At 39.7% G+C, this 21,834-nt stretch overlaps 1 protein-coding gene across 6 annotated transcripts in view; it reads left to right on the plus strand.

Annotated features, from left to right (window-relative positions):
• The window catches only part of ATP13A4 (ATPase 13A4), a 127,500-nt gene that overhangs the window by 95,741 nt on the left and 9,925 nt on the right, over window positions 1-21,834 (plus strand). For 3 of the 6 annotated variants that reach the window (XR_012507596.1, XM_074365834.1, XM_045519807.2), the window contains exons 24-29: window positions 1,049-1,145; window positions 2,887-2,959; window positions 9,196-9,367; window positions 10,106-10,299; window positions 11,391-11,479; window positions 14,359-14,439. Coding sequence is in view for 4 of the 6 variants with exons in the window: in XM_074365834.1 (XP_074221935.1) it covers window positions 1,049-1,145; window positions 2,887-2,959; window positions 9,196-9,367; window positions 10,106-10,299; window positions 11,391-11,479; window positions 14,359-14,439 (706 nt within the window). In the remaining 2 variants the exon portion in view is untranslated. Of the gene's footprint in view, window positions 1-1,048; window positions 1,171-2,886; window positions 2,960-9,195; window positions 9,368-10,105; window positions 10,300-11,390; window positions 11,480-14,358; window positions 14,440-19,084; window positions 19,734-21,834 lie in introns of those variants that run through there. The other 3 variants (XM_045519805.2, XM_010959266.3, XR_006726485.2) reach the window with 2 other exon arrangements.

Genomic DNA, 21,834 nt, shown 5'->3' on the forward strand with positions numbered 1-21,834 from the left:
TTATAAAGTAGGGACTTAGTGCCAGGAACTGGGGGAGGCACTGGGGACCCAGAAGCAAATCGATTAAATATGCTTTGATGTCACAAAGCTTTCTGCCGGTGAAGAAGACAGGCGATAAACACATGTACAGAAAAGCAAGGGTAACACAAAAAAGGGGAAGATGGCTTGGGTGGTGGAACTGGCTGCTTCAGACGCGTGGTGTGGAGAAGCCTTGCGAAGAGAGTGAGGGAGGAGGAGAAACTACCTTCTAGGCAGAGTAAACGGAAGCAGCAGAGCCCTGATAAGAAGAAGAAGCCTGCTTTGAGGACTGGGATCTGGAATCCCAGGAAATCATTCTGACCAGAAGTAAATTGAAACTCTATTCTTTTCCCAAATGGAAGAGGTGAACATAGTATTTCATGAGTAATCTGTTTTATGCTTTAAATATATACTATTTACTCAATCAACAGAAACACAAATGAAGATGCTCATTGATTCCAGTCTCTTTAAATTTGATGTATGCCTGATTTGAGTATGCAGATTGTTTTAGTTCGGTTTTAGAAGAAGGTAGGACTGCCAAATGCGATTTGAATGAGATGTTTGCCAAATTCCCGGAGCACCTGGAGCATGAAAATGGCCCCCAAACCTGCAATCTTATTAAAATTCTTCAGTTCACAGATGAAGAAACAGTGACTGAGAGATGGAAAATGACCTTCTAAATCACATTTGTGAGTAGATATGAGCTCTGGGACCAGTTCACAGGTCTCCAGACCTGGAGCTGAAATAGCGCCCACAGAGAGGACAAGAGTGACTCTGACTCTGGGCTCCACTGCTCATCAAAGGCCTGTGGACTTTGGCCTGGAGTTGGTCTTTCTTGAAAATCTGGTGATTTAGCATACTGACCGCTGCCTCCCACTGGCTCAAGGTTTTCTGGTCTGTCAGACAAATGATCGAATAATCAGGCTTTCAACTTTTTTCTCCTGAGCTCAGCTGAACAGCACAGAATAACTGACCTCATTTCTTCCCAGTGCTTTCATTTCATTACTTTCTCATTTCTTTTCTCACACAGGGAAGGACGTGCAGCTCTCGTTACGTCATTTTGCATGTTTAAGTACATGGCTCTGTACAGCATGATTCAGTATATCGGTGTTCTGCTGCTCTACTGGGTATGACTTGGGACCTAGCCTCTTGGTTAGTGAAGCCTAAAACAAGTAGCGGTCACTCTCAATTTGCAATGCATCTTAAACAAAGTGCGCAAAGGAGATATTTCGAGCACCAACAGCCCCTCTAAAATGCCCTTTAAAGTTTTTTGAAAGTAAATCAGAAATAGACTGAAGTACTCAGGAAAACTTGTTGGTGTCAACTCTCTGAGTCCCTGACAGAAGCTTTTTATATAGTTGTAGCCCAGGATCAGAACTGAACACAACCTTTCTCTCTCGTTGTTACTTTTGCTTGCCTGGGCTAGGACTCCAGCTTCCCAACCCCAGTGTGGCTCTGCCTTAGCACATCATTCATTAAGGAGATGCTTCTCTGACGGGGGTGCTGCTAACTGTTACATAACTGGCTCTTCCTGGAAAAACAAACCCTGATTCTTAATACTTGCCAATTTCAATGGTATAAATATGCCCACCATGGCTGGTTTCCAGGTATCTCCCTGGTGCCACTGAACATGGAGTTGGGAAGACACGTCCAGTAGTATGCCTTCTATAGTGGTTGCATCATATAGATACAAAAGTTGTAGGTAACCTCAAGACCATAGATAACGGCAAAACAAAATGTAGGAAAATGATGGGGAAATGTGAAGTTTTGAGTATTTATTAACTTTATTTTTTATCACAATTTATATAATGGTAAATTTGTATAATTTAATTTTTTATATTGGCTGTGTTTCACAGCCAATTCACAAAACCCCTGAAAATTAAGCAATTGACTCTCATGAACTAGTATAAAGCAGCATATCACTGATTTCCTGAATGTAAGGATTTGAAAATTGGCATATCATACCCCGCAAAGTACACAGATCTTTTGATGGCTTTTTCTATTTAACAAAACAGAAAAGGAAGAAAGATACATGTAGTGTCTGTGAACTTAATCTATGGGCCTCTTCCATTAACTTACACTGAGAAAGGAGATTCCATTTGTGCTGAAGATATCCAGGCTCTTCTCCATGTCTTGCCCTCTTGAAGGTTGAAGGTTTTACTTCTGTTATTTCCAGATTATATAAGTCTTTTACTACTCACTGATGAATAAGCTGGAAAAGAGGAGGCTTTTTATAGAAATATGGCCCTATTTTGGAATCCCAATAACTCATGCTCAAAAGTAGAGTTAAACATGGGTCATCATTAGCTCTTTTACACTAAGGAGTGGTGGAGGAGGGCAAGGAAGCACGTTGCTTAAAATCAGTAAGACCTGAACGTTTTTTCTTTCAAGAATATCAAGGAGCTTTGTTAGGACTTTATAACAACACCAAATAATGCAAATAGTGAGTTCAGTTATTTTCATTTTCCACTGGTGAGATTTAGGTAAGATCACCACACATTTGTCACTTACACTTGGAAACACACCCTTTTTTTTATGCCAGACCAAACCCTAACTTTTCTGCAAACAAGTAGAAAAGAGAGCAGAGATGAATCTGGTAGAATGAGATAGTCCCCTCAATAAGGGATGATATCTATGCTCAAAGGACCAGCCCCAAAAGCACATGGCAGTGGCCCTCCTGGTTAGAGAGGGGTTTGCAGGCTCGTCTTTGATACCCCTGCCAACATGACCAGACCCCTGACCACACTGTCTCCTTGGTAATTTGCTTGGAAATCCTATGTTGCTGTGAGAAAATGAGTGCAATTGATGTCAAAGTTCATCCAGAAGGTCGTAACATTTTTTTTGAACCATTTTCCTTTTTATTTTCAGGAGACAAACAGCCTTTCAAATTACCAGTTTCTGTTCCAGGATCTGGCCATTACAACTCTAATTGGTGTAACAAGTAAGACATTTTTTTAAGCCTTCTTCTCAGAGGTGCTTCCTTCCGCATGCCTCCCTCTGCCCGCCTAGGGTTGTCCATCAGGAGGGGCAGAGCCTGCCACAGTAGTGACTTATTCCCCAAAGTGGTAGAGCGTACAGAGAAAGAGGAAATGGAATCTTCATTTTCATGTGTTGAAAGAGTTAGCAAAGGAGAAGCTGGCTAGCTGTTCTGCTGTTCTCCATAAAATATAGAGCTTCCATAAATGGTCATGAAACATTTAAAATGAAAAAAAAAAAGCACCTTGAAAATCAGGAATGCTGACTTCAGTGTGCTTTTAGGTATAGTTATGGTCCAAATGTGCCCAATTTATAGAAGCTAAATGGCTTTTATGTTTCCATGTCCAACCCTAGCCTCTCAGGATTTAGAATAGAGATTAAAGGTAATCTTGCCAATGCGCCACTCCCACTTCCCACCTCTTAACTAATATATGAATTGTCTCTCCAGTTTCCCTGCTATGGGATTTTTTTTCCCCAACCCATCCACTAACCATCATCTTTACCATATTCTTTGCTTTTCTCTCTGTTACATATAAATGCCCGCAGGTCCACTTGTACTTTTAACCCTACCCGATCCTGCTTTCTCAAGGATTGTATTGCTGTAGTAATCTCTTTCTTCACCATCAGCATACAAATATATTTTTGCATTTTCTTTCTTTAAAAGCTTTTCCTCGACCTCAAACCCACCACTAGCTCAAACTTCCCAAATAGTTGTGTATCTCTTCTTTGCCCACTTGCCATCTGTAACTCTATTGTCATTTCATGTCACTCAGCCAGATTCTAACATTCGAGGGCATGAATTTGGATACTGACACTGTGCTGTATTTGGTGGAAGGCAGTGGTATGCCAGAAAATATTTAACAATTGGCTTCCCTCTGTCCCAAATGTTTGTATATGTATGCACATGAGTGTATTATAAGCTTTACTGAAAAGAAAAATATGTAGAGGGCAATTTTCAAATAATAATAAAATAATTGCTTTCTTGCAAATTCCATTCAGCCAACTGATTCTTACAGAACGTTTTCACTGAGTTTTGCCAAACCCCTCTATCCATTGTCAACATATGGTTGCGACTGATGACTGAATCAGTTCTAACGTGAATGTTGGTTGACGTCTTTCTTTACCTGAATGAGCAAAATAACAAAGACTCATGTTGAAACTTTAATCAGTCATCAGTCATATGAGCAACTTATATGCTTATTTGGAAGCTTGGTTCTTGAAAGCTGGAAAAATAGTTCCTCAGTTAAAAATTGTTCTTGATATGATGGCTACGTTACATACATAACATACACTTAAGTTGAATTGTCATAATTAACTGTAAGAACACAGATAATGCTAAAATGTAGTAAAATGGTTAGGATGCTGTCAATTTTGAGTATTTATTACCTTTACTTTTAAGATATTTAATTGCAACTTTATATAATTTTCTTTTAATAACGGCTGTGTTTAATAACTGGCTCACAAACTTAGCAGCGATTGGCCTTTGTGAACCCATATGAGCCAGCTCCAACCACCACTGGCTGGGAGGGTACACAGTACTGACACATTCAGAAGTACCAGTCTTAAGCTGCCTTTTCCACATGCCTCGTGGTCTTGCTTTCACACTGTCTCATCTTGTACCTTCTCATCATAATCTTAACCGCTCTCACACCAACTTATCATTTAAAAAAAATGTTCAAAAGCTCTGTTTTCGAAGAACATATTCAAAGAGAACAACTCCTGTCTCTGCTGCCACCTCCCTGACACTGTTGTCTGGTCAAGGCCACCAGGGACTTCCCTGCTGTCAACAGTAATGATCATGTCTCCTTCCTCATTGTGCTGGAATCTCTCAACAGCATTCTCCTTCCTCAAAAGGCTTCTTCTCTTGGCTTTTGTGATGCCAAACACTCCCGAATTATCTAGCCCTTTAATGAATACACCTTCCCCATCTCTGTTGTTGGCCTCTGCTCCTTTGCCTGTGCTCTGACTTTTAGAATGTTCCAGAGCTTGTTCTTTGGTTCTCTTGTCCTTTCCATCTGCACCATCTCCCTAAGTGATTTCAACCAATTCTGTGGCTTTAATGTCATTTATATGCTGATGAATCCCAAATTTATATCTCTAGCCTTAATGTCTATCCTGAGTTCTGGAAATGCAACTACTCAGCATCTAATCTTGGATATTTAACAGGGCAGACACTTGACATGCCCAAGCAATGCTTTACTCTACCAGATTTGATATTCCACAAAATTGTTACGCATTTAATGAGTGTCTAGTTTGTACTATTTACTCTAACAGGCACTTGAAATACATAAATGGGAAAAAATAATTCCTTTCCTGTAGATTTATGTTTATTGCTGGACACTCAATTCTGTTCCTATGTCAGTATCACACTGTTTTGTTTATTATTTTGGAGTGAGTTTGAAATCAAAAAATGTAAGTCCTCCAACATCGTTCCTTTTTATGATTGTTTTGACTATTCAGGGCCCTTTACAATTCTACGTGAATTTGAGAATCAACTTTTCCATTCTGCAAAAAAATGTCATTTGAATTTTGACAAACGTTGCATTGAATCTGAGGATCACTTTGGGTAGTATTGATATCTTAAAATACTGCCTTCCAATCCATGAGCTTTGGATGTATTTCCATTTACTTATGTCTTATTTTAATTTCTTTCAACAAAGTTCTATAATTTTCAGATTTTTCTCCTTTTTGGTTAAATTTACTCCTAGGTATTTTATTCTTTTAGATGCCATTGAAAATAGAATTTTCTTAATTTCCTTTTTAAAATATTCATTGCTAGTGTATAGAAACACAACTGATTTTTATGTGTTGACCTTGTATCCTGCAACATTAACTGAAGTCATTTATTAGCAGCTGTCTTGTGAATTCTTTGAAATTTCCAATATAAAGGATTTTGTCACTTGTGAATAGAGATCGTTTTCTTTCTTCTATTTGAATGGATGACTTATTTCTTTACCTTCTCTAATTGTGCTAGGCAAAACCTTCAAGGCAGTGTTGAATAACAGTGGTGAAAGCGGGCGTTCTTGTTTTGTTCCTTATCTCAGGAGGAAAGCTTTCAGTCTCTTACCCTTGAGTGTGATGTTAGCTGTAACTTTTTTTAATTATTACATAATATAATCATGGGAGTTACATATAACATGCTAAATTTATAACAATCTAGTTCGAATTGGTACCTTAACTTCAGTAGGAGGCAAAAACTCTACCGCTTTATAGCCCTGTCTCCCTTTTTCATGTTGTCACAGGTTACGTCTTTATCTCTTGTGTGCCCATAACATAAATATAATTATTTTTTATGCATCTGTCTTTTAAATCATGTAGAAATAAAAAGTGGAGTTAAAAAACAAAAATGTAATAATATTTGCTTTTATATTCACCCCAGTAGTTACCTTTACTGGGCAAAATGAGTATGCCAATAAAGAGATAGAAATTATAAAAAAGGATTCTTTTATTTCAGACGTTTTAAATTGAAGTATAGTCAGTTTAAAATGTTGTGTTAATTTCTGGTGTACAGAATAGTGATTCAGTTATACATATATACATATATATTCCTTTTCACATTATTTTTCATTATAGGTTATTACAAGATATTGAATATAGTTCCCTGTGATGTACAGTGAAACCTTGTTGTTTAACTTTTTTTATTCTTATTTTTATTGAACTGTAGTCAGTTTACAATGTTAGTTTCAAGTGCACAGCAAAGTAATTATTTATACATATACATAAATACATACATATATATATGTTTTCAGTTTCTTTTCCATTATGGCTCATTACAAGAAATTGAATATAGTTCCCTGGGTTATACAGTAGTTCCTTAATATTTATCTATTTTATATATAGTAATGTATATCAGTTAATCCCAGACTCCTAATCTGTCCCTTCCCCCTGCCTTTCCCCCCTTGTAACCAGAGCTTGTTTTCCATGTTGGTGAGTCTATTTTGGGCTTGTAAATAAAATTTGTATAATTTTTTCTTTTAGATTCCACATATAAGTGACATCTTATGATATTTGTCTTTCTTTGTCTGATTTACTACATTTAGTGATAATCTCTGTGTCCATCCATGTTACTGCAAATGGCATTATTTCATTCTTTTTTATGGCTGAGTAATATTCCAGTATATATATATATATATATATATATATATATATATATATATATATATATATATATATATCTTCTTTATCCATTCATCTGTTGATGGACATTTAGGTTGTTTCCATATCTTGGCTATTATTGTAAATAGTGCTGCTGTGAACACCAGGGTGCATGTGTCTTAAAAAAAGATTCTTTAAAAAGAATGTCTTTTGGCTTCTTTTTAAAATTCCTCTCTCTTTGTTGTTATTCTCCTTTTGTTCACACATTATTTTCCTAGTTTCCTTTAGTCCTTTGTCCATGATTTCCTTTAGTTCTTTGAGCATATTTAAGACAGTTTTTTTTTTTTTAGAGTCTTCACCCAGTAAGTCCAATGTCTGTGTTTCCTCAGAATTTATTTCTGTCAATTTCTTTTATTCCATTCAATGTTATAATGCTGTAACTCTGGAAATCAGATTCTCTCCCTTCCCCAGGGCTTGATATTTGGCTGCTTTTTGAAGACTGTAGTAATCCATTTATTTAGTAACTTTTCTAAACTATTTTTGCAAAGGTCGTATCAGTTGTCATGTGTGGTCACTAAAATCTCTGTTGCTTTAGCTTTTGTTAAGCCAATGTTTTGACAGGGATTCCACTGAATTCCAAGAATTTAAAAACAGGAATATAGAAATACCTGTCCCAGTCTTTGCAGATTGGCTCTGTGCCGGGCTCTTCAGCACTTAGCCACTCTTGTGCTGAGTCTAGCGATCATCCAGGGCTGAAAACTTAGGGTCTTTTCTGGTCTTTTCTGAGCCTACATCTTGCCCTGAGCATGCACATGACTTTCTATGTTCCCCAACATACACAGGTACTTTTGAATACAATGATTTTTTAAACAAATGTTCCTTAACTTTTCTACCTAGTCTTCAGATGGTTATTTTATGTCTCAACTGTAGTCTTTAGCTCTAGGCGACTGTGGGTAGTTTGTTAGCCTTACAGTGTTTTCAAGGAATGTATGCTGCTCTTCCACCCGGAGCGAGTTTTGTATTAGGTGACACAGAGGTGAGCACCTTGCACCAGTCCTTCAGGTAGCCCCTAGACAGGACAGGACAGACATACACAATCATTTGTGGATAAAGTCTACTTTTTCCCTTTTGTAACCAGGCACCAGGGTCCCCAACTGGGAATGCAGACACCCATCTTCAAGATTGCCACTGAGCTAAGGAGAGAGAGGGGCTGGGGCAAGTAAAAATACCACACAGCTTTCCTCTCATTTTTTAAAAGTTTTTAGTTTCATTTTGGGGGGGGTAATTAAGTTCATTTATTTAATTATGTATTTAATGGAGGTCTTGGGGATTGAACCCAGGACCTCATGCAAGCCAAGCATGTACTCTACCACTTGAGCTACACTCTCCACCCCTATCCTTCCATTTTTAAGTTGTCTTTTTCTTGACTCTGCATTTTGCTTGGTTGCTGTAAATCTGTGTCTGTTTTTCAGAGTTCTGACAAAGTTGATTCTGATTGTTTCTGCATGTTCTTCAGTGTTTCTGTAGAAGTATGGGATCTTGGAGCTGCCTAATCTACCATTTTGTTGATGTCACTCCTTACTTTGTAATTTTGTATTTGAAAGCATTACTTCTTAGTGACTGCACGTTGTTTCATTGTAGAGGTGTACCATAATTTATTGTAAATTATGCTGTGATGAACATCTTTCTAAATCTGATTTTTTAGCTTAGGAGAAATTTCTGAAAGTGGAATAAATGTGTCAAAAGTTATGAACATTTTTTAGTCTCTTCCTATTTATTGCTTAATTGCCCTGCAGAAGGTATTTTTGTGTCAATTTATGTTTCCACAGGCAATGTATGAGAGTGTTCATTTCATCTGTAATTTAATAGTCTTTCTCTATTTAATAGGGGGAAAAGCATCTTCTGGTTGTTCTATGTCTGCTCTCTTAAGAGTTCCTCATATGGCTTGAGTTTGAATTCATTCATTGCTGTGTTCCCTCGCTTTGTGATGTATTTCAATTTACCAATTTTCTAATATATGTGGGTCCAAGAAGTTACACCACTCTTCTGGTGAAGAATACAACATTTTCCTGTTCTCATATATAAAAGTTTGAATTTATTTTCTAGTGAATTTGAATGGTGCCTATCCCAAGCTGGTGCCTTTCAGACCTGCAGGACGGCTGGTCTCCCCACCTCTGCTACTCTCTGTGATTTTCAACATTCTTCTCAGCCTGGCCATGCACATTGTGGGCTTCATTCTGGTACAGAGGCAGCCTTGGTATTCCATGGAGATGCACAGGTATGATCACAGCCTCGTTTCCAGCTTCTCACATTCTAATTTCTGTCGAACATTGTCCGGCCCATATGATGAGAGGCAAATGGATCTTCATTCTGCCAAAAGCTTTGGCTTCCTTAAGGCCCTTGGCAATTTTCCAGTCATCTTCTCTTCTCTGTAGCACAGTTTGTGGTGTCATTCATTGACACGTGTCTTTGCTCATCTTGTATGATAATAAACCATGTCCATCTTTTATATCTAGGGTGACCATGCATTATAGTCCGGCTAGGCAGCCCTAGTCTAAGTCTGATATCCCAATGAAATGATTAATTTTTCCCTTTCACATTCACATCTGTGCCTGTTGGATGATAAAATTATACGGTCATTCTGCTTGTAAATGTTCAGAGATCTTAAGCAAACAGAAGGAATAATCATGACTTACTTATGTCTTTTTCTTGCAAATAGACTTAACACATGATCGGTGCCCAATTTATTGAATATATAACTTACTGAATTTGTTATCTATCTATCTGTCTATCAATCTATCTATCTATCTTCTATCTTCTATCTTCTATCATCATCATCATCTGTCTATCTACCCAAAATATAGCTCTATACATGCTGGTTTATTTCTTCAGTATATTCTTTCTCAAAGTATAGGCAATTATAAAAGCATTGAGGACATGCAGTTGTGTGGATACAAATGCTTCATAAGGACTTGCCATCTCCCTTCTTCATCAGTTTCTTTGGTTTCCTTTTTAGTGCCTGCACGATGCGAAATGAAACCATCTCAAAGTTAACCGTTTCTCCAACTGCTCTAGAAAAGAATGGAAGTAACGGTGACTTCCCAAGTGTTGAGAATACTACTATATGGTTCTTGGGAACAATCAATTGCATCATTGTGGCTCTTGTCTTCTCTAAAGGAAAACCATTCAGGCAGCCCACCTACAGAAACTGTGAGTAGGACTATACCAGATCAGAGGTGAGATGTCATCAGAGAGGAGGACAAGCCTGGGTCACTCAAGGAGCACTTTCAGACTTGGTGCATCTAGGGTCTCCTGACTTCCACTCCAGGGCTCTGTAAAAAAAAAAAAATATATGCAGTCTCATTTCTGGTCCCTTTCTACCTCCTTCAAAGCTGCATTAATACTAGGGCTTCTTAATCCACCTTTTTCCTTCACTCGAAATTTAGGTGTCTTCTCATGGGATCACTCCAGATGAGGAAGACACATTTCTCCACTTTGCCAGTACTTGTCAGAATTCATCTTGGAGGAAGTTGGGAGAAGGGTCACAGTACTCAGTTGGAAGTGTCTCCTGCCGTGTATAAGATGGTCAGGATGGCATTGTGTGGTTGGCAGTTCTGGGAGTGATTCCAGCCTGGAGGAACCTGACTATAGAAGATTATTGAGGCTCTTGGCCAAAGTACCTGTCACCTCGTTACACTCTGGGCTGGGGGTGGAGGTGTGTGTTAGGAGAAGTGGGTGACCTGGTTAGCCTTTGAGACTTTTATTTATATAGCATCGCCATTCCTCTAATTGGGAAAATTTAGAAGAAAAAGTTGAAGAATTAATATCATCATAAAAATCTGTTTGGAGAAAGTTATTTTACTCTTCTTCAGATGACGAAGCAGTCGAATGTGACCTTCACACAATTGCAATTTAAACATTTGTTTAATTTCAGCCCTTCTTTTTTCCAGAGAAGGATTTGAGGCAGATGATTTGCATGAAGGAGACCCAGATATTTGGCTATCTCCAAGGCATTTATTGAAAATGTATTTTGCCAATGTTACCCTATATATAGTTCCCATTTTTATTAATTGAAACATATAACATGCATGTCAAAATTTCCACTTACCTCAAGGACAGGCATAGACATTGCAGAGGTGAGACCCATTGCATAGAAATGAGTACTCTTCATCCTTTATGCTGTGTTAGGTGTAGAAATCAAGTAAATTTAATCAGTGTTAATCTAAAATATGTCTATCAATAAGTGTAACACTCTGTACTCAGATTTATCTAAATGATAGTTTGTGTTCTTATTTCCTCAGATATATTTGTCCTTGTACTGGCCATACAGCTGGGTGTGTGTCTATTCATTCTATTTGCTGATTTTCCAGACTTATATAGGCGTTTGGATGTAAGTTTTATTTCTGGGATATGATGAGATTTTGTAGTTATATAACATCCTGACTTCAAAAAGCAAGTCACAATTACAGTTGACATGAATTCTTGACACCAATTACTCTTTTGAGATGATAAGGTTAAAAAGAATGCTGAGTTTATTCATACTTTTTTATTTAAGCTGATCAGGAAATAAAATTCTGTCCAATCTTGACTAAGTATTTCAAATACATTGAACATTTTTCTTTTCAAAGATCCCTGTAAGATTGGAAATTCTATTTATACATCTTCTCTTCCAAATGTGACAGAATTTTCCTCTAAATGGTTTTGTTTTGAAGCTGTTTAAAACAGTTTTGCCTATAACACTTTTGGGGTTAGTTCTCAAATCTGTATTTACTTTTTTTTTTTAACTCTTTAAAAACATGCTTTTCTGTATGTACATAATGTCTATGGAACTTACTTTAAAAGATTCATATTTTGAAACTCATAAACTCCCTTAAATTTTCTAATTTTAAGACAACTTTGAAACTCTGTAAGAGACAGAAATTTTACATATTCAAGCAAGGGGAAATATACATATTTTAATTCCTCTAATCTGTTCTTTTAAATTTGATTTAATCATTGCTAACTACCCTTTAGACCAATAAATGAAGTACAGAAGGGATGATAGAAAAACTGAGCTCTTAGTTCTTTGTGAAGTTGCCTGTCTGCTTCTCCATCTCAAAGATAAGTTTCACATGAAGGCCAAGATCCTGTCTTATTCCTTCTTATATTACCAGTGCCTGTCATAGTGAACGGCACATAAAGACAGTGACTGACTCATCATTGCACATCAGCTTCCTAAATGTAGACAAGCATTTGGACTACATAGTGCATTCCAAACCAGCAGCACCTTCACAAACCCATGGTGAAGTTTGACATCCAAACTGATATCTACATTCAGTTTTTCATTTTTGTAATTGTATTGCTGTGATTAACAGTGTAGTTGTATTCGTGAATTAGATTAAGTACTCATGGAGATAAAAAGAATCTTTGCCCACTAGTCTTCTAAATGAATTAAAACTTCTTAGTCCTGCCAAAGTTAAGGTTAAGACATGTTGGATTTAGTTACACTCTTTAATAGAGAAGACTCCTACAGGAGAGCTGGGTCCTCTGTTATAACAAAATAAGGAACATATTTGGTGTGGAGGGAACTGATGTGTGGAGTCATTGTCAGCATGACTTCAAAAGATTCTGCAAAGACTTATTGCTTACCTTAAAAATAGTTATTTTTCTTATTATTACATAAAATTATGAGTGCATTTAGAACATGTAAATATGCAGGCAAGGAAAATGATAACATTATTGACTATAACCTTTGATGTTTGAAAATTCATGTATTATAAATGTTCCTTTGATTTATGACGTCTAGTTATTTTAAATGGGATCATGCTACTTTGCAGCCTAGTTATTGCTCACTTAAAAAATGCATGAATTTTTTCAAATAGAGAAAACGTTCACATGATTTTAAATTCTAAAGTTAGAGAAGTTATGTTGTGAGAACCTCCCTCCCATCCTTGTTCCCCAACTCCAAGTTCCCCTCTCTAGAGACAACTGATAACCCCAATTTATTTTACACACTTTTAGAGATACATTATACTTATGTATGAATATATTCCTTATATGTATTTTCTGCCACATTTTTACCCAAATAGTAGGAAACTATTACATTTGTCCAAGTCTTTTGAGATGGAGATGTTGTTGTGAGGTGTAAGACAGGTATTGGAGGAATTATCTATGGGGGGAAAAGGTTAGGAGGCCAGAGGAGGTGGGGAGGGCACCACATTAGGAAGTGGGTCTGACCCTCGTGAAGGACAGAGGGCAAGAAGGAGGACTGCGTGAGCAGCTTCGGACTGCCACGCAAGTCCAAGGAAGTCAAGGCCAAAGTTGCCCATCAGAGGTGTCTAGTGTTCCACAAGAATGTGTGTGATTAGAAGCCCTGCTTTCCTCGGTTATTAGCTATGAGGGGCCCAGGGGAAGTGTGGCCTTAAGGTGAATGTGGTGGTAGAGTCTGAGCATAGCCTTTGGAGTTTCAGCCCTTTGGTTGATCCTCCCAGCATAGAGTTGTAACAGTTTTTACTCCCACTGATGTATAAGGCAATACATGAGGCAGTGCCAGGTACAAAAAAAGTGCTCCTGGCTTCGTTTCACTCATTCATCCATTCAATTATACATGTATATCATATATATCACATGCCTGGGGAGGGATCAGGGAAGATACAGAGAAAGTGGGGAAAGAGACAGGTCGTGACAGCTGAATTCAGCCCTGATTGCTCCACTGGCAAGTGCCCTTACGATGGCACAGCTTGGGCAGCTGTATGCACAGCCCTGGGGGTTAAGCCCTGACCCAGGGCTCAAAAGCAGGGTTCAGCTGAAGGGAGATGTGGCACCAGAGGGAAGAGGGCAATGCTGCCCAGTGTGGAGGTTTGACACGTGTACCCTCAGAGCTTCCTGGAGAGAGAGCCACAGTCCTGTATTCCCTCATAAGAAAACAAGGCAAGCAAACAAAAAGCCACTTTTACTTTTTTTTTATTGCAAAGTGACCAAATTATTTTAGAAAATTTTGAAGTTACGAAGGAAAAAGAAAGAAAGGAAGATAAAAGAAAGCTACAGAGTCCCCAAATCATCGCAAGCATTGAATGTAATCCTTCCACATTTTCTGTGCAGTCATGCATAGAAAACTTACATGTATGAAGTATGTATCTGTGTCTCAAGGTAACACATACCTACACATACATGATGTGTCTATTACACCAGTAATTTATAACCTATGAAAATGCACATCGTGAATGCATGAACATTTTTGCAGCATCATCTGTGTCTTCAGACTGACTGTGCTTCTCCGTTTCCCACCAGCTGCTCTGCACGCCTGCCCTGTGGAGGGTCTACATCATCATTATGCTCAGCTCCAATTTCATTGTGTCCCTTATTGTGGAGGTAAGTGTCCTCAGTTTGCTGAACACACTGGTTGGGGCGGTGGAGCCGTTCTTTGGGAGTCTGGAGAAGGAAGAGGTTTAGCTGAGGAGGATCAACAGTGCAAGGTGCTCCCTTCCTTGGCAACATGAGCAACGATGTTTCTGTCTGATGAATTCCAAGCAAGGCATTAGTTTTCTTATCTGTGAAGTGGAGCTGGGGAGAATGGAACAAGGTCCTATTTTTTTCTGTAATTCACAAATAAAGACTCAACTCAATTTATTTTTTTGAAATTGAGGTGTGATTTGCATACTATAAAATTCACCTTTTGCAAGTATCCAATTCAGTCATTTTTAGTATGTTTGCTGAGTGTGCAACCACCACCACTAATTCCAGAACATTCTCATCTCCCTGAAAGAAACCCTGTACCCATTAGCAGTTGCTCCTTATTTCCCTTTCTTCCTCCTTCACCCCATAGCAACCACTAATCTATTTTCTGTCCCTGTGGATTTGCCTATTCTGGGCATTCCATATAAAGGGGATCATACAGTAGATGGCCGTTTGTGTGTGGCTTCTTTCACTTAACAACTTGTATCATTTTCACTTTACAGATGGGAAATGAGATTCATAGTGTGCTTTTCCCGACGTTTATTCTTTATGCTCCATTTCCTCAGTAAAACGAACTTGTATTTCTCCTTTCCCTCGCTGCGTGGTTCACTCTCTCCTCCTTCAGTGCTGTTAGATACAATCTCCATTTCTTTAAGCCCACTCTTGGGGGCGGGGTGTCCCAGAAAAGGCATCCGTTTCGTGGGAGAGATGAACTAGAAGACTGCACCTGTCCCTGTTCCTGCTCTCAGCTACAAGCCTAGGCTTGTTCCAGTGAGGGGCGACTCATGGGGAGCTGAGAGCTCCTGGAGGCTGACTTCCCTGCGGTATTTTATGGGCAGAAGCTCAAGGAACCTTCCTTACTAAGCAGGGTAAAGGTTGCACAGGAGCTGGTGGCAGAACAGGACAGAATTAGGATAAGGAGCATCTCACTTCTAAGGGCTTCTCAAACCACAGTGGGTATCAGAACCCCTGGAGGGCTTGTTAAAACACAGATTGTCCAGCCCTGCCCCAGCATTTCTGATTCAGTAGGTCTGTAGCTGACACAAGCTTTTGTTTCTAATATGTTACCTGGTGATTCTGAAGCAGCTGACTCCGGGACCACACTGAGAAGTTCTATGCTAAACCATATGCTCTCCAAAGAAACCAAATTAATAATAGAGCATCACCATGGGAGTCCTTTATGGAGTTGCAGGAAGATGATCCTCGTCCTTTATGGGATAACCTTATGTACATATCTTGTCACTGTCCACAGTCACATCATTTCCTGTCTAGAACATCTTTCTCCATTTCTGCATACTGAAATGCCATTCCACCCTCTATGGCACAGCTGTGGCATTATCCTGTTCATGAATTTTTCCTGATGCCTGAATCAGTTAGGCAAGTAACTAAGTTCAGTTAACAGTGGCTTAAACAATAAAGATATTTATTGACTCACTTAACAAGAAGATTGGAGGTGAGTGGCTTCAGGTCTAGTTTAGTGACTCTGTGGCATCCTTGGGGATCCACGTTCTTCCACCATTCTTCTGTGTCACCATCCTTAGAGGCTGACCTTTTGTGTTGGTGGTTGTTGCTTATGGTACCCAGCTAGCTCCCATTCTGTTTTCCCATTCTGGGCATTCTGTTTTCAGTGCAGGAAAAAATATGGAAGATGAGGCACCAGCAAGCTTTTTCCCCTCAAGTATAAACTTTTTATCAGACAGCAGAAAAATGTCTCACAGCCCACCAACAGGTTTCCTCTTATGTCTCATTGCTGAGGACTTTATCTCATCTTCATCTTTAGAAGAAAAGTATTCTGGGGAAGTGGATCTATGCCAAAAAGTTAGACAGATTGGCTCAGACTGTTTATGATTTTTTTGTTTTCTTTTTAGGTGGGCAGGGAAAAGCTGAGAGGAATGGGCTGTAGGGTAATCAAGCAGCAAAGTCTGCCGTAATCCCCCAGCAGGAAGCCATTCTACTGTCAGTATATTTGCAGTTAAGAGTATACACTGGGGAGTAGTCTACCTGGGTGTGAGTCCTGGCTCCACCCTTTCCTGCTATCTGACTTTGGTTAAAGTTACTACACTTCTCTGCATCTCTGTTTCCTCATCTGTAAAATGATGATAATAATGGTACCTTATCTCATAGGGTTACTGCGACCATGAAATGTGAACAGTGAAAAGCACAGTGCTTAGTAAATATCAGCTATCATTTTTATATTATCTCTTGTGGTACTTACCATTCCTTACTTTGTATCTCTCAATCATTTTCTCATTCACTTTTTCCACAAGCACTTGTCGAACATGTGCTATGTCCTAGGGCATGATGTGAAAGGGAGAATGGCAGAGGGGTAGAGCTCACAATCACAATCTACAGGGAGAAAGAGGACAAGCATTATCATTATTTGGGTATAAATTTCTTCACTTGCCATTAAACTATGGTGGCAAAAAGTCGTCTCGGTAGCCATAGCACCTGAAACCCTGCTTTATTCTCATAGGAGCTGGGTAAAGGCTTATTCAATTGTTAAATGTAAGAAGTGAGCCTGCCCACCCCCAGCAGACGGAGAGGGTAGTTTGATACTCATGAAACAGGTTTGAGTGAGACCTTATCCTTACTTTGCTGAGTCTCATAATCTAACCTCCTGCTAACAGGCAGGGGAGCTAACGTGGATAGCTTTAACCCCTCTCTTTTTATTACTTATGTGTTTATTCATATACGTATGAATTACTTGAACAGCCAATCAGAAGAGCTTGTATAATGAAGTTTTCGTTTGTTTATTTTAAGAAGTGGTATCTCATCAAGGCATTCCTTTTTGTTTCTAGTTCTGCATTTAATGTACAATGTAGAGTGACAGGGCAGATCATCGCTCAGTGGTTTCCTTGTAGGGCAACAAAGCAATACAGATCATCCTACTTCTAGAACTGTAGAAAAGCTCAGGACATGGTATAGAGCACTCAAATCTTTCTCTGTGTGTATGTTCATCTGTTTTGTCTAAATCCTGCTAAGATTTCCTGGAGGTGAGTTAGATTTTAAAACCTTTCATTGGATACCTATGATCCTCCTTATCCCAGCTCTAAGGAGAACTATTGTTCTTCTGTTAATTAAGGACAAATAATCTTGCTGTGGGAAAGTGGAGTAACAGGTCTGGCAAGGTGATCCCTGAGGTTGGCAAGATGCAGATGAGATGGCTGTGTGGACGTTTAACAGCCTGTCAGCAGATGATCAGTTTTTAGAGGAATATTCAGGTTAGTTGTTCTCTGTCATTTCCATGGGCAGCAGATTCAGATGTCAAAGAGGGGTGGATTTTAGGAAACTATTATCTCTAGCAAAGTTCCCTGTAGAATCCTACAGAATTAACTCAGTTTAGCAAAGACACCACTGATAGACACCAGAACCAGTTCCAATCCTGCGGGACGCTCGGTTCCCCATGTTATCCTCTTCATTTCTTTCCTGATCACTTCTAAGATGGTCAACCTCTCTGACCACATATGATTTTTAAAAAAATGAAATTAACATGATAACCTCTCATGCACTCTGTTTTACAAGTTATAACTTGGGCTCTATTCGAGGCTCAGTCTAACTCATGACATAAATGGCAGTCCAAAATGTTTCCAAAGAGACATAACTTTTGTAATCTTAAAAAAACACATTGCAGTGAAATATTTGTAAGTGAAGATTGAAGGCTTATGTGAATAAGGCCACAACGCACAGCCATTTGTTAAAGGAATAGTTCAGAAGAATGGTAAAGGGAGGCAGCTATGCCAAGCCATGCCCTGCATTGTGAGGGAAGGTGTTTAACCTTTAGGACAAATGTAAGAGGAAGGAATTATTATTTCTAATCACTAAGGCTCAGATGGGGTAATTAATTTGCCCATAGTAGGTGTCAGAGCTGGGACTCAAACCCCGATCTGCCCAATTCCAAGACTGAGGCCCACATTCCAATTTTATCCACCTGTGTTCATGACTGTGCAGCTCGAGTACACCCAAGCCACATCATATAAGTGGCACATCTTTCTATAGGGATAGTACCATTTGGTAGTAAGTAATTTTAAATGTCATTTACATTAATAATTTTTTTTCCTTTTTTCTAGTTTGTTTCTTTTCTTTTGCGGGGGGTAATTAGGTTTATTTATTTATTTATTCATTAGTTTTTAATGGAGGTACTGGGGATCGAACCCAGGACCTCATGCATGTTAGGCATGCACACTACCACTGAGCTATACCCTTTCCCCCACCAAATGTGGAGGTAGTAAGGAGTGGACTGCAGAATTTGGATGCTTTTAAGTTTAATTTACATATGAGATTCAGAAGAAATTTCATCCTGGAGGCAGACTACTTCAAGCTATGTTTCTGGATTCTTGAAAATATGTACCTCTCTCTTCTCCCCAAAGAGTTTCTTAAGTGAAAAAGTTTGAGAGGCCATGATCTATTGCTTGAAACCACCTTGGATCTGTCGGAGGCTCAAGTTCTTTGTCAAGCTGGCTTGAAGCAGCCAGTGCAGTGGTGCCTCATGAGGGTCTACGGAAGGCTGTACTCTGGAAAGACTTAGTTTCTGACTGTAAAGAGTAACTCTTTTCTTTTTCAGGAGGCCATTATTGAAAATAGAGCCCTGTGGATGATAATCAAAAGATGTTTTGGCTATCAATCAAAAAGCCAGTATCGGATATGGCAGAGAGCCCTGGCAGATGACCCCAGTTGGCCCCCGATAAACCAGACCTCCTACTCTGACATGCCCAAATGTGGCAGGGGTGTGTCTTACAGCAACCCGGTGTTTGAGAGCAACGAGGAACAGCTGTGAAGGCAATGTGATATCCAAGGTTATATAGCATAGAAACGATGACTAAAGGGACCGTTTTCAGTGATTTTTAAGCAATGAGACTCTTAGAACATTCAGCTGGAGTTTTGGGAATTAAAAACTTCCCCAAGCATGGTGACAAATTAAAATCTTTTTGGTAAAATACTTTCTACGGAGCAGAACACTGCCCTCGGAGAGTGTTTTCTCTTGGCTTCTGAAAGTACTAGAGGTGTTCAGTGAATCAAGAATGTCCCAGGGATGGCAATGAGCCAAGAGATTGGGAGGCTGAAGGAGGAGCGTAGGTAATCTTTCTTCTTAGATAACGTATTTGTTAAATGAGTTGAGGGTATATAGCATAGAACTGTAACATGTTAAAGATCATTTTTTGAATTCTTATTTCATTGATGGAAAAACAAACACACAAGAACCATCATACCGATCTTCACTGCCTGGTTTCCTTCTCTTTGTGGTGCTTTTCAGATCTGAGATGTTTCCTTCTATTTCTGGACTTCTGCGTATTGGTCAGGATAGGCTAAGTGGATGCTGCAATAATAGGCAACTCCGGGATCTCAGTGCCTTAACATTTGAGAGCTTCTTTCTTGGTCCAGGTGACTCTTTAGAATAGCTCTCCTTGAAGTGGTGACGGCTCCAGCCTGATGGCTCCACCAACTCAATACAAGGACTCCTCGTGTGCCGTGAGAGGGGGAGGAAGATGGGGGTTCTTCACTGCCTCAGCCCAAAGTAGCCCATATCGCTTCCATCACTCACACCCCATTAACCAGGGATTTGGCAAAGGAGCTGGGAAGTACTGTCTTTACTAGGGCTGGCTTCATGGGCATGTGATCTGGCAGTCATACAGTGCCTCCTGCTCAAAAGGGCCCCATACTTGGTTTAATACTCTGCTGTTGCCATCTTTAAACTCTTGATTTTTGAGTAAGGGTCCCCGCACTTTTGCTTTGCATCGGGCCCCACCAGTTGTGTAGTTGGTCTGGTTTGTATTCCTGGGAAAGAAAGGAAAGCAGCACATATCAAAGAGCACGAATACCACCCACTAAACTCTGTCTCCTGACCCTGTGAACTTCTGTGTTCTAGGACCCCTCGTCTCACATGCACAACTCCCAGAATTTCCACCCCTCTGCTCTGTTATTTTTGAGAAAAGTTAATCTCATGCATCAACATTCCACATTACCATTAACATATGTCCTCCTGCAATCTACACATTTCTCAAGTTTGAGGCTTTAGTTTTCAGAAAACAAAAATCTCCCTTATCTTCTCACGACTACAATTTGGTTATATTGGATTCATTCAACATGGACAGCACCCAGGTTTCTGGAAGCTCAGCAGGCAACACTGAATTCTAGAAAACCAGCCACAAATAGTATTTGAAAGCTAAAGCAAACTTTTCATGTTCTGGGCATGGAGTGAGTCCCTGACTGGCTTTGCTACTTACCAAAAGCATCTGGAAGCTTTCCCTTCCCCGGCTGAACTCCTGAGCATGGCCGGTAATTCTGGGGACATGGTGTTTCTCAGCCGCAAAGTTACCTGGTTGCTTCTGGTTTTAAAATAGGGTGTGAAGAATCATTAAAACAGAATGCAGACTCTGTCTTCCTTGGTACAGAAAGAAATGTTTCCTTCTACAAAGTCAGCCTGAGTGGTGAGATGGCAGCTCTATATGTCTCTTCCTAAAACTGATAGTTTTTTTCCTTTTTTCAAATATTGTGGGCGGGGACAAGCTACAGTCTACTGATGAGCAAGAGTAGGGTGCTCCGGTCATACTTTGAGGAGCCCCTCACCTAATGCTGTCACCTTTAGCCATCTGAATTGTGATATTCTTCCAGGACTCAGACAAGGAAGGGCTTACCATCCCCACCTTGCAGGTGAGAAAGCTGGGATGCACGGAGAAGAGAGCACACCCAGAGTACAGACACAGCTCTTCTGAGTGAACCTTCTGTTACTTCCAAATACCTCCTAATTACTGAGCTCCAGCAGGGCAGGGTGCATGGCATGACCTCTCCGTCAAACAAAGAGTGAATTTCTTATTTGCCAGGTGCAAGGAGGCGAGCCTTTGCACATACCAGGGCCTTCTGTTCAAATGAATGCCAGGAAGCCTGCCAGGCCGGGGCTGGAGGTGTGTTCAGAACAAAACAAAACCCTGAACCACAGGGCTTTGTCTGTTTGTTTTTCTGAAACTCAGTGTTGCTTTTGTCTTGACCCAAAGTGATTCCACCCTCAGAGAGTCAGACACAGCTGGTAAGGAACAGGGATGGAGGACTCTGGTTCCTCACTGGCCAACCAGCCCTAGAATCTTTGCAAAAGGGACTCCTTCTAAAGATGGTTCTTGAGACTAACTACATCTCAGACGCAGTAAGGGAAAGAGCAGGAAGTGTTCAGCTTGGGAAAATGGGCGTTCACGGCACGGGAGAATTGTATTCAAATACTTGAAGAGATTACCTTGAGGACGAAAGCACTGACCTGGACTGAGTGTCACCACCTGTGGGTGAAGAGCAGGCTGGGAAGCACTTCAGGTCAGCACGGCCAGA

This window comes from Camelus bactrianus, chromosome 1 (genome assembly GCF_048773025.1).
Source record: "Camelus bactrianus isolate YW-2024 breed Bactrian camel chromosome 1, ASM4877302v1, whole genome shotgun sequence".
In the NCBI taxonomy this organism is placed as follows: Eukaryota; Metazoa; Chordata; class Mammalia; order Artiodactyla; family Camelidae; genus Camelus; species Camelus bactrianus.